The sequence below is a fragment of the Notamacropus eugenii genome, chromosome 7, assembly GCF_028372415.1.
Source record: "Notamacropus eugenii isolate mMacEug1 chromosome 7, mMacEug1.pri_v2, whole genome shotgun sequence".
Taxonomy (NCBI): domain Eukaryota; kingdom Metazoa; phylum Chordata; class Mammalia; order Diprotodontia; family Macropodidae; genus Notamacropus; species Notamacropus eugenii.
Window position 1 is genome coordinate 164,622,360 of NC_092878.1, and position 13,847 is coordinate 164,636,206.

Genomic DNA, 13,847 nt, shown 5'->3' on the forward strand with positions numbered 1-13,847 from the left:
AGAGGGGAAGGGGGGTGTTGATTGATGGACATAGCTTTTCCAATTTCTTCTAGCTCTAAACCTATGACCCTGTAATCTTCTGATGGGAAGCTAGGTGATACAGTGGATAGAGCACTGGGCTTAAAATCGGAAGACTTATCTTCATGAGTTCCAATCTGGCCTCAGACATTCACTAGCTATGTGACCCTGTTTGCCTCAGTTCCTTATCTCTAAGGGCTAGAGAAATAAATGACCAACCACTCCAGTATCTTTGCCAAGAAAATCCCAAATGGGGTCATGAAAAGTCAGACACAACTGAAATGATTTAATAACAAAAATATCTTCTGATAGGCCAATAGACTCAAAGGTTGAGGACAGTATAACATTGAACTCATTCACTATTGGATCAAGACTTGGAAGGAAGGAAAATCAGATAAGAGCAGAGGCAATGTCCTAGGAAAGCAAAGAAGAAGGGAATGACTGGAGCTCCTGGCGACTAAGTCTTAGAAGAACGAGACAAAGGGAGAGAGAGGAAAGACAGGAAGTTGTGGCCTGATAGAAGAAATATCCTAGTATGAGTACTGTTTTATTACCAAAAAAATGGTAAGCTCTGTAGAGTAAATCATAGTCTTGAAGTATTTCCCCTGACAAGATGTCTCTAATGCATATTGTAAGATGATAAAAAATTTTATTTTAAATTCAACTACAGAGAAAACTTTATTCAACTACTTTTTGATTATTAAAGTCAATTGAAAAAGAAAATGAGATATATGCTCAGCAAGAGATTGGCCACTGTCCTGTAGGATGTTCTATACAGAATACAAAGGGATTCCTCAAATGGAGAGGTCTTGGAGAGGCTTCTGCAGGCATATGGCATGTTGTTAATTTCATGAAGTTCCAGAACATTTTAAGTCTTCCATGATGAGATCTGGAATTATTCCAAAGAGATTAGCCTAACTACCCATACCAGAAAAACCACATGGATGCTGCATATTGTCAATGGCAGTTAGATGGCCAATCTACATTGATTAGTGTAAGAGTGCATGAAGTCAGGATTGGTACTTTCACCCAGAATCAAACAGGAAAAGGGATTAGGCTGAATTGTATTTAGGAAATACCTCAATGCTTTCAATAATCCCAAACTGATTCCTGAAACAAAATTCCCATTTTTAATACCAGTGTCTTCCTAGTGATGTTGTCTGACTATAGACTTTGAAAAATCATGGTCTTCAAAGTTGTAAATGACTCAATGGGCAAAGGAGAGGTATAAGCAGCTTATAGTATCTCCCCAGTGATGACCTAATGTAAAAAATGCTATAAATGAAATATGCGTTTGGAAAAGGAGGTGGACTGCTAATGGCGAGAGTAAGGGAGTAAAAGATGCACACCATGAGCGTCACAATGTTTCCCGCAGAATAGAAGAAGACCTAAAGACAGGACTCCAGAGCATTGGCAAGCCCCAGGGAATGAGATGGACAGGCATTGCCCAGCATGTGGACATGGGGATAGGTGTTGCTCTTTACCATTACAAAACCCCAACAATGAATCCATGTCACTGAAGTTACCTACCCTGACCTAGAATCATAAGCACTCTTTTTTATACTTAGTAGTATTTTTTCTGATTACATGTAAAGATAATTTTCCACATTCATTTTTGTAAGATTTTGAATTCCAAATTTTTCTCCCTCCCTACCTTCCCCACCCTTTCTCCAAGTTAGCAAGCAATTTTATATAGCTTATGTGTGTACAGTCATGCTAACCATATTTCCACATTAGTCATGTTGTGAAAGAAGAGTCAGAACAAAATGGAAAAACCACCAGAAAGAAAAAAACAAAAAAAAAATAAAAATACTATGCTTCAATCTGCATTCATACTCCATAGTTCTTTCTCTGGATATGGATAGTCTTGGACTTGTCTTGGATCATTGTATTGCTGAGGAGAGCTAATTCAATCATCACTGATCACTGTACAGTGTTGCTGTCACTGTGTACAATGTTTTTAAAAAGGGAATGTTTGAAAGATAATTGCTTCTGCCTTTGTGTATTTCAGATGAATGTCTTTGTTTTATGAGAAACCTTTTAGGAGAAAGGTGATTGTTAAACACCTTTCTTTGACTTCCACCTGGAAATAAGTGCTTCCTCCTCCACATTCCTAGGGAGCTCTAATTTAGACTTAACCCTGATCTACTTTTGTTTTCTGTCTCAGTTTGCAGCTATACATATGCATGCATGCATGTATGTATGTATGTATATTTTCTCTACCCTAACAGACTGGAAGTGCTCCATGAAAGTAGGGGTTTTGTCTAATCCTTCTTTGTCCTGTCCTGTGCAGAGGAAGGGCTCATCAAACATTTGTCGACTTAATGCAGGAATATGGATTCTAGAAACATTTTGTTGTTTCCTATCTTGTCTCTCTTAATATTCCTAAGTAAAGATCTTGAGCATGTCCTTATTGAGTTACCTTGAAAGAAATGAATTACTTCTTTGGCTTTGCTTGTCCTTTTATGTCTAGCAACTTTGAACTCTCTTGACCTATCACAATTAGGTTTATATTAACTGGATTCTTGATTTGGGAAAGAAAACATAAAAGGATCCTTTGAAAGTCATTGGCTGGTGAGCAATCCCCAATAAAGTTATAGACTATAGAGCTAAAAAGCCCTTTAGCATCACCTAATACAAGCCTCTCATTCCCCAACAGGGGAAACTGAGGCCCAGAGAAGGGAAAGATCTTGTCCATAGCCATGCTACTTATAATTGGAATGCCAAGCAAGGTTTTCTGGCTTGAAGTACTATGCTTGACCCATCGTAAGCCCTTAATAAATGCTATTTAACTGACTTCTTGCTTCACTACATTTACTGGCAGTGGATGATGATTCCCCACATTTCTGAATATCCAACAGGGTCTCTACTGGTTGGCACACATACTACTGGCATTGTCTTTTGGGGATAGGGATCAAGACCAAACCTGTGATTTCACTGGTATTGGGAGCTCCCAGGAGAGTTCTACCAATGCAGCTCAGTATCTTCTCTGCAACTTATCACCTGAAGGATTTACCCTGAGCACAAACAGGTTAAGTGACTTGTCTAGGGTCACACAGTCAGTGTGTATCAGAGACAGGACATGAGTTCAGATCTTCCCAGCCCTGGAGCAACTCTTTATCCACTGTACCATGCTATTTCTCCACAGTCTTATGCCTTCCCCTACCCCCTTCAAAAATCTCTACAGCAGTTGCTGACATGGCTCTTGTTGAAGGCTCTGAGGGAACCATATGGTCATCCTCAGCACAGGATGCAGTGCTCATGCCTACCTGTGGGGTGTTGTGGTCAACCTCTGATCCCAGTGCTATGCCTGATCTCTCCCCAGGTGCTGCTGGACCTTGCAAGCTTGATCTTTGAAGAGCAGCAGTCCTTGGAAGTGATTCTAAAGAAGATTGCAGCTACCATCATCACCTTCATGCAGGTGCAGAAATGCACCATCTTTATAGTGGATGAAGATTGCTCGGTGAGTTCCAATGCTGACTTCTTTGTTCTTCCTCCCTACCTTCTCCACCCAAGTCACCCCCTTGTAATACACCCTAATGTGGAATCCATATGGCAGTGGCATGGTGAGCTGGAGTGGAATTCACGGCATGACTATCTTGATAAGTCATCTTGATGAATGTCTGGTCACTGGACCCAGATGGCTCAGGAGGAGAAAGTGAGGTTGGTGACCTTGCACAGCCCTCCCTCACTCAAAACAAAGTCAAGTGCAAGTCATGTCATTATTTCTCTGATGTCATGGTCTTCTTCAAAAACAAAGGATCAACACAAATCTTGGTAAGTAAATGTAGAGCCTTTAATGTAGACTCTGGGGTGGGAGGAGAAGGAAAAGAGAGAGAAAGAGAGAAGGAAAAGAGAGAGAGGCAGAGAGAGTGAGGAGATGAGAGAGAGAAAGAGGAAGGAGAGAGAAGGAGAGATGGAGAGAGAAAAGAAGATCCAAAAAGAAGGAGAGAGAGTGACAAGGGAAAAGGGAGAGACACAGGCAGGGGAGAGAGAGAGAAAGAGAGACAGGGAGAGAGAGACAGAGAGAGAGACAGAGAGGGAGACAGAGAGAGAGAGACAGAGAGAGAGAGAGAACCTTCAAACATCATGAGCAAGCTCTGTGCCAAAAAATAAAACAACAAAAATTAGCTAAGGATCTTAGTTATCTTGTAAATCAGTTGTTTGGAACTAAATAAACATTTTCCCATAGAAACAATGCTAATGGTGATTTGATTACCAGACGAATGGATAAAAGCCTATTTGATTAGTATGTGGTATAGTTAGGAAAGAAGAAGAAAGAAGAGTTTCCTATCCCTCTCTTGAATACTAAGCAAAATTTCCAGATGGCGAAAGGTGGTTTGGGGCATCTTCCCACCATCTTTGTTAATGCTAATGTAACAGTTATTCATGGCCTAGAGTTATGTTACAGGCTGAAGAAAAGTTTCAGGTTTTTGGGGGGCAAGATATTTGGGTCTGTCATATTAAACCACAGATGTGCAGTGCTTCACATTGTAGAAGAAGGATGGAGAAGGGAGTGAACCTAGAATCAGAAAGTTGTCACTGTTGTTCAGTCATGTCTGACTCTTCATTGAACACATTTGGGATTTTCTTGGCAAAGATACTGGAGTGGTTTGCCATTTCCTTCTCCAGCTTATCTGACAGATGAGGAATCTGAGGGAACAGGGTTAAGTGACCTGTCCAAAGTCACACAGTGAATGTCTAAGGCCAGATTTGAATTTAGGAATATTCATCCTCCTGATTCCAGCCCATTGCTTTTACCACCACACTACCAGCTTCCTGGAGTCAGGCATACCTAAACTCAAATCCAGCCTCAAATACTTACTAGCTGAATGACTTAAGTCACTTCCCCTCCTGCCAGGCCTAGAGGCCTGAGGGCTACCCGAGTCTTCCCTTACCTCTATCGGTGGTCTTCGGCTGGCCAAACCGGATGCTCGTATGAGAGAAAGGACGTTCCAGAGTCGAACAAGGGTTGAGCTTTATTTCAGGGTCTAGTTACAAGTGCAGGGGAATTCTTCCTTAGGAGGGAGAGAGAAAGATCTCCCAAGGAGGCAAAGATCTTACAATAAGAGATTGGAAGTAGAAGTGTAAGTGGGGAGAGAGGGGGAGGGGAGAGAAGAAAGAGGAGGAAAAGCGGAGCCTTCTGTCCTGTCCTCTCCGTGCCCCTCCGCCCAAGAGCTTTCAGGCTTTCCTGATCCTACTTAAGCTCTCCAGCCACATAGTTTGCATCTGAATACCGTGCTGTTAGATAACAATAGTGTGCCCAGATCTGGGACAATCTCGAGGGCGGGGAGAGCTCTCTCCCATCACGTTTCTCACGGGAAGAGGCGGAAATACACGAGATAGCTCGGTTCACCTCGATTCCCAGTCGTTTCCTGGGGGGTCTCGTGAGAACTCTAAGATTTAGAAGTTCCCACCTTTACCCGCCCGAGACTGTCCACATGGAATTGAGCTTCCATCCCCAGCACCCTCCCTGTTTCTTAATATGTAAAATTAAGAATTTGGACTCAATGACCTCCAAGGTCCCTTCTAGCTCCAAATCTCAGATCCCTGCATGGGCCTCTGCTTTCAGAGTCTGTTCCAGTTCCTCACATTTTGTTCCCTTGTCCTGTTTCTGAACAGGCTCTCTAACACCTCTGGGGATTTTCCACAGTAGAGGGGCAAGATGGTGGGGGGGGGGGAGATAGGGAGTGGCCATCTCTAATTACCTTCACCTGCCATTTGGCAACTGGGAATTTTTGTAAATTGAGGATTATATATATGGGGATTATTTCTATGATTAGAGTATAATAAAAGTCATTCTTAAACTGCATTTAGTGTAAATTTCCCATTTTCTTTGATGATTCAGAAGGGTATTACCATGAAATTAAATGAAGGAAGAAAGAAAAAAGTATCACTCTACCTCAGAATCATCATACCAAGTTTGAGTTCACTTTGTAAGAGGCAGTGTTGCCTGGTGAGCAGAGAGCTGGCCTTGCTGTTAGGAAGCCCTGGCTTCAAGCTCACACGCCTTGACACATGCTGCCTGTATGACACTGAGAAAATCTTTGAACCTTTCGGTCATCAAGGTAGCTTTCTAGGACATGAACTTGCAGAGATGTCAATCTGCATTGGTTGAGGGACTTTCCTCATCCAGGAATTCCCTGATACCAGTGAAATCAGGTCACTGGAATATCAAGGATAGTCTTGTCCCCTATCCCTGTGCTGGAGGTAAAAGAATTGTTATTGGTGGAATAAAACTCATGTTCATCCGATGGGATTATACAAGAGAACTTGGCCATGCCACTCTTCTGATAAAACCATTTTCTATTTTCCATCTGTTTTGAAACTCTTTGTGTGCCTGAATGAGGGATGATTACAGCGTTGTATGCTCCCAAAGCATCCATCAGAATCCACTCATGGCCTGTGGCCAACCTTTAATGAGTGACCCTTTCCTTCATATCCATGCCTAGCATGCTTGGGCTCACACTTCTAGAATATTTCAGTATCATGTTAGTTTACCTTAGTGATTCCTTGACTCACTGATGGAGAATGTTCCCTACCTCTGCAATTGATCCCTGTCATGGTAGCATGCTCTTGTCTCAGTTCTCTTGGGGAGACACCATTAGACTGTTCTCTCCATCATGTGTTTTTATGTCTTGCTTCATTTTTGCTTGATTTTGAAGCGTGAGCCCTAGTGTCATGATCAACCATGAAATTAGAGTTGGAACAATTTTCCATTTCTGAAGTGACAAAGAAATGCAGGTCAACATGAACAACAAGATTAGGAGGAGATCATCAAAAAAAAAAAAAAAGCAGCTATTGGATGCCCGGAGAGACAACAAAAACTTCGATTACTATAGCAAAGCAGGGGAGACTAATCAATGCTGGAATTGGGGTTTAAAGAGAAAGGGATTGGATAATAATGGTAAAAATTTCAGAATCTCTAGACTGCCTTTTGGCCAGTGTTGTCCATATGAATTCCACCCTTCAACAGTCAGAGGTAAATGGGAAGTAAATCAGGGATGGCCCAGTGAAATTAGCCTGAAAAGAGAGGAAAGTTCACTAATTGCCTTGTGATAGACTAAGGCAGAAGTGACTCATGCTTTACCAATTTGGTTTTCATCATAGTAGAGGATACACCACACCATCCATGATGTCCTTGTTGTGTTTGCAGGATTCGTTTTCTAGGGTGTTTCACATGGAGTGTGAGGATTTGGAAAAATCAGCAGATGCTGTAACAAGGTAAAAAAAATCTAAGTTTCTTTTGATCACGTGCAAAAGTACTGGCTAAGAATGGCGTTTGTTTATTATGTGAACAATTTGATTTTCAGGACTATCTCTACAAAAAGTACTCTGCTTTTCTCTTTTTGTCCCAGACTGGATTCTTTCAAATCACTGTTTTCGGGCCCATTGTAGTGTAAGGCTGGGGAACCAAAAGATCGAAGAGGCAGCATAGAATTCCCGATGAGCTTAGAAGCAGGAAAATCTGGGTTTGGATTCCACCCCAGACATATAGAAGTGGTTTGACCCTAGGCAAATCACTCTCCATTCTTGAACTTCTGTTTCCTCATCTATAAAATGGACATAATCATAATATTTACTCTATCTCATAGGGTTATCATTAGGCTTAAATGAGATATTGCATGTAAAATATTAAACTGATGAATACCAGATCATAGGCACAGAAGAATACTGAAAAAGAGTGGGAGGGATGACTGAGTCATGTGGATTTCTTTGTGGAAATGGAGGGGCTTACAATAGGAATTTGGAACCAAGTCATTATCACTGGAAATTGTAGGATGGTTAACCCTGAATGAGCTTCAACTTGATGGTTAATGCTAATTATGTGAGGAAATTGTAGCAACTGTGCAACACCCCACTGCAGGCTCCCCCATTAGAATATAATTCATTCCCAGATCCCTAGCACTCAGCACAATGTCTGGTACGTAGTAAGTATTTGATAAATGCTTGTTGATTGATTATAAAAATTTGTGGTTGTTGTTCAGTTGTTTTCGGTCTGATTCTTCATGACCCCATCTGAGCTTTTCTTGGCAGAGGTACTGGAGAGATTTGCCATTTCCTTATTCAACTCATTTTATTGATGAGGAAACCGAGGCAAATAGGATCAAGTGATTTGCCCAGGATGACACATGCCACCCAAATGCTATCAAAATTTAGAAGCTACCAAATACCAGCACATCGTGACCTGGTCATATAATGTTCATGGGTTGACAGAAGATGTCTTCCCTCAAATACAGACAACACAATATCCTAGACTTGTCAGACAACTCAATTATCATAGACTGGACAGAATAACAGGACCACAGACACATCATTAGTTCATGAAAATGTCTTAATCAGATGTCACTACTCCAAATGCTCATAACCTCCTACCAACATGAATCAAAAGGCATTAAAAGATAGCTCCACAAGACCAAGGAGAAGAAATCAAAAGCTCTTTAGGTTTTTTAGGCAAAACATGTAGACATTCCCATGACCCTGTCTGCTATTCTCATTGTACCAAGGATGCTTTTCATGAGCCTACAGAAGATGAGCTTACATTTTTTTAGTATTTTATTTTTCCCCAATTACATGTACAATTTTTAACATTCATTTTTAAAACTTTGAGTTCCAAATTCTTTCCCTCCCTTCCCAAACCCCTCAATGAGAAGGCAAGCAATCTGATATAGATTATATGTTCACAGTCATGGAAAACATATCTTCATATTAGTCATGGTGTGAAAGAAAACATAGACAAAAGATTCAAGAAAAATTAAGTTAAAAAAATCTACTTCTATCTGTATGCAGACACCATCAGTTCTTTCTCTGGGGATGGATAGCATTTTTCATCATAAGTCCTTCAGAGTTGTCTTGGATCACTGTATTGCTGGGAATAACTAAATCATTCACAGCTGATCATCTTACAATACTGCTGTTACTTTGTACACAGTGCATGTCATTTTTCATCAGCTTCTGAAAGTCTTTCCAAGTTTTTCTGAGAGCATCCTGATCATCATTTCTTATAGCACAATAACATTCCATCACAATCACATAGCACAATTTGTTCAACTGTTCTCCAATTGATGAGCATTCCTTCAATTTCCAGTTCTTTGCCACCAGAAAAGAGCTGCTATAAATATTTTTGTGCAAATAGGTCCTTTTCCATTTTTTTAACTCTCTTTGGATATAGAACTAGTACTTGTATTGCTAGGTCAAAGTGTATGTATGGTTTGGTGGCCCTTTGGATGTATTTCCAAATTGAATGAGCTTACATCTGAATGCATTTATTCAACTGCAAAAATTGTTTTATGTACCTTGCAATAGTCTTATATTAAATATTAAAGAAAAGAGAGGAAAGCTACTTTTCCCAGGATCTTTTCTTGAAAAAGATAAGAATAAGAGGATAATAATTTAAAATAAGTACAACAAAGAACAAGTTGGGTCAGATGTCAAATAGCAAGCCCTGTGCCCCATTAATATAATGAATGATGTGGGGGGATGGTAAGGAGAACTGAAGCTCTTCTCTGAAAAACTGGAAAGCAGCAAATGTGGAGAAAATCTGTAATTACTCGTTCTAGCTCTTCACAGAAGTAATTACCAGCAAACATTTTGCCAGCAAACCTGAGTTTATCCTTCTTAACAGAAGGCACCATATCTTTATTACCAAAAGATTAGGACACCAGGGACCCCTCCAAGTCCAGGCTTGTATTGCTCCAATTATGTGTTTGTGTGTTTAATTACGAAGCATTCTTAGTTTGTATTGTTCAAAAGAAAAATCTATAAACACAAAAAAAATTCTATTGGTTGAGGAGAAAAAAGTGTACCCCAAAGTCCTAGGCGTATAAAAAGCCAATTATTGTCATTCAATGATTACTGACCAAGCCTCCGCAAAGTTCTGTCACAGGTATACCACCTTTACCATACAACCTTTGACTCCGTTCCCCACTCATGCCTCAGTCAGATACTGCAAATGTGTGCAATAGATCCAAGTACAGTGAGGACATGAGAGTATTTGGTGCCCATGTGAACTATACTGCTTTTTCTGTTTAAAAATATATTGCCAGCACATTGAGGTGAAGAACAATGAAACCTGCTGTGATTATGCCTGTCACAAAATCCATTACTTTTCATCTTGAATAGAACTGAGTATGCCTTTCAAGTCTGAGGAGTCATGTCAAAATATCATATTCATTATGTATATGAATGATACCAATTATAGGGTTCCTCCGAAGAGCATATTGAACGAGTTATTTTATCTGATGGAAGTTTTCTCTCTTGGGAGGAAGACTGGGTTGGATTTATAAATGTACGTATTATCTGCATAGAGATAAGGCAATCAGGGGCACAGAGGAAAAGGCGTGGACTTGGGAGTCAGGTCTCAAGTTCACATCTAGCCTCCACTGCTTACATTTTAATATCACAATATGATTTGGATTCCTTAATTGTGAAATTCTAAATGCAGACCAATAAAACATAGAAATTAAAGGCTTTGAAGGTCAATTTGAACCAATGGATGAAAGGGATACCTACAGAAACCTTGGTCTTCTCCATTCGAGAATCACTGATCATAAGCCTATCATGGAGGAATCCAAGAATGTAAGAGATTGACTGACTGACACCCTAAAGCCAAAGCTTCATGGGAGCAACACATTTAGAACGATTAACCTTTATGTAGCATAAGTCTTAATACATATATTTTCCATGATGAAATGGACAGCAATGGCTCTGTAGGTGTCTAGTCAATCAAACAGGCACTGAGCTAAACATCAAAGATACAGAAATGACCAAAAACAAAACAAAAAACCCAGCCCCTTCTGTCAAAGAAAATACTTTCTAATTGGGGAGATAACATGTAAGTAACTAGGAGCAAATGAAACATATACAGAACAGATGAAAGATAATCTCTGCAGGATAGGAACCAGCAGTGAGGAAGACCAGGAAAGGGCTTCTGCAAAAAGTGTGATTTGAGCCAAATCTTGAAGAAAGTCAAAGAAACTAAAAAGCAGAAGGGAGAACATAGCATGCCAGGCATGAGGGGCAGACAGTGCAAAGGCACAAAGGTGGGAGAGAGTGTCATGAGGATTAACAAGTTAGCCATTTTGGCTGGATCACTGAGTGGATTGAAGGGAAGAAAGTCTAAAAAGACTGGAAAGACAAGAATGGACTGGGTTTCAGAGAATTTTAAATGCCAGAGAAGTTTCCATTTGACCTTAGAATCCCTGAAGCTCTTTGAGTAGACGGGTCTAGAATTAACCATTGAAAAAAATCACCTTCACATCTGAGTGGAGGATGAGTTGGAGTATGGCAAGATATGCATTAGGAAGACCATTTAGAAGGTTGTATTGAAGTAGTTCAGGTAAGAGGTGATGGGGCCTGAACTAGGCTATAAGAGTGGGGAGTTGCAGACACCTAAAAAAGATTTTTGTGAAGGAAGAAGGTAGAAAAAAGATTTTGTAACAAGTTGGGTATGGGGTATGGTGAGAATCAAAGTTGTAGACCAGTGTAACTTGGAGGAGGATGGTGTTGAGGAAGAATGACTAAACAAGGAGTAATGAATTCATTAGCATAATGCATAATTATCATAATATCATTATGGATATGTTGAGATTGAAATGTCTAAGGAATATCAAGTTGAATGCCTTCCAAAAAGACAGCTGGTCATACATGACTAGTTCTCAGAAGAGAGATTGGGGATGGATAAATAAACATGGGAATTGTCTGCCTAGAGATGACCCGCAAGGACCTGGCCAACAATATGGCAACAAGGTTATGTCAAAGGTTGAGTCATTAAAATCTATTTGTAAAAACAGAGGAGTTTATGATGATAATTCAAGGTCTGGTTATTGCCCTCAGAAGTTACAGAAAGATTACCTTTAAAGAACGTTGGCTTATTGGATGAAGTTGTAGGTTATACATTGCATCAATAGAAGCCATCCGATATATTACTGCCAAGTGCAAATACTTCGCATCCACTAGAGACCCAGAAAGATGCAATCAGGTGGTAATCATCATTGAATGGGAGCTCTCTATCCTTCATAAACTAATAGAAGATCAGTCCCTGTACCACCAATACAGGATGAGATGAGAAACAAAGCCCAAAATGTCACAGGCTACTTTATGCCTCAAGATTTGAAATTAATCTGTGATCTCTGAGGAAGCACCTACTAGGTATTTTGCACGGTGATTTTTGTAGTAAACTTCATAAAGTGAATTTCTTTTCCCTCTCTCAAAACATCTAAGAAGACAGCTGTTCAGTATCCAAACCAAAGTCAATATATACATTAAAGACCTCATTAGATAAGCAGTGTGAATTAGAGGCTCGAGTTCTAAACTTGAGAGTTATGAAGACCTGGGTTCAGATCCTCCCTTAGCCACTTACCAGCTACGTGTCCCTGGTCTAATCATTTAACTTTCCTCAGCCTCATTTTCCTTGTACACAAAAAGGGGTTGGTAGTGTGAGATCATCATATAAAGTGTTTTGTAAACCTATGGTATTTTTGTTTTCTTATTAATCCAAACAGTAAAGTATCTGCTAAGGGAGTAGAGAGTCTCTAAATTAAGCATATTTGGATTAGCCAGTATTTTTGGAAATAATAATAGTTGAGGTTTATAGAGAAACATGCAATTTCCCAAGGTATTTTCCATGTCACCTCTGAATTAAACAACAGTCCTGTGAAGCAGGCAGTTATAAATGTTGCTATTCTCACTGTATAAATGGGGCAGCAGTGACCCAGACAAAGGGTTTGCTCAGATTCACACGACTAAGTCTCCCACGGATGCCTCCCATTTGGGGGTTCTTCCTGACCTCCTGTACCTCCCCACCAGCTGCTTTGTAACTGGTCTTTGGTCTGTTGGCCAAGCACACAGCTGCAAAACTAGCCCCAGGTGCGTCATGATTCTTCTGAGCTCCTCTTTCAGATCCCTTATATTTTGTGACCATCTGGTTCAGCACCATGGATAGAGCATTGGACTTGAAGCCAGAAAGAACTGAGTTCAAGTTCCACCTTTAACACAGACCTGGAGGAGGTCACCCGACCTGTCAGTGTCCTGGGCACTCTCTGACTAAATTAGAGAAAGTTAAAGGAGGGAGATTATAACACTAGCAGTTCCCTATAGTTATAAATTCATAGGCCAGACCCTTCATGTGTCAGGAATAGCGCGTCTTTTGAAGTCTGGGCTAATCCTTGGAGAGGGCTAGAAGACCACCAAGGGAAAATCATCCTCTCCAAGGCTGAAGTGGGTAGAAAACCCCTTCTTTGGATATCAGGTGTGGTAGTTGATAAGAGAAATGAATATTGTGAGTTCTTGGATATGAGTTCCTGCACAGGGAGGGGCTTATGGCAGCATCTGAACTGGTTATTGTGAATATATCTCACAGAGTATCCCTTGGAGGAACCTGAACCATTCTATCCAGTTAATATTAAAGAATAACAGGTTCTAGGGATGAGAGGTGGGCATGAAGATATTTCCTCTCTAGTTTAGAGGTTGGTGCCTCCTACTGCTTACAGTTTTTTTGTAAATCTTTTGTAAAATTTTGTAAAATCTTTTGTTCTGAAGTTTGTATTCAGTCAAAGGGCTCCACCTGAGGATCTAGAAGGCCACATGTGGCCATAAGGTAGTAGGTCTCCTGCCCCTGCTGGGGGTCCAAGCACCATGTGTGTGGTCACATGGGATCTAAATTTTGTATTCTCCCAGTACCTAGCTCAGACCTTGAACATGGTTCTTAGCAGTCGATTATGTTAGGCTAACTTTAACACTAGACCAAAAAAGCAAGCCATACATGTGGCTGTTTGGAAACACGGAATGCTTGAAGAAATGCTGCGCTTCCAGCGTCTGACAGTCACGTT

The 13,847-nt window shown here is 40.4% G+C and overlaps 1 protein-coding gene across 12 annotated transcripts in view; it reads left to right on the forward strand.

The window, feature by feature from the left end:
- The window catches only part of PDE5A (phosphodiesterase 5A), a 196,353-nt gene that overhangs the window by 74,351 nt on the left and 108,155 nt on the right, over positions 1–13,847 (forward strand). For all 12 annotated transcript variants that reach the window (XM_072625349.1, XM_072625339.1, XM_072625338.1 and 9 more), the window contains 2 exons: positions 3,344–3,481; positions 7,175–7,242. In XM_072625349.1, the coding sequence (XP_072481450.1) occupies positions 3,344–3,481; positions 7,175–7,242 (206 nt within the window). The remainder of the gene's footprint in view (positions 1–3,343; positions 3,482–7,174; positions 7,243–13,847) is intronic.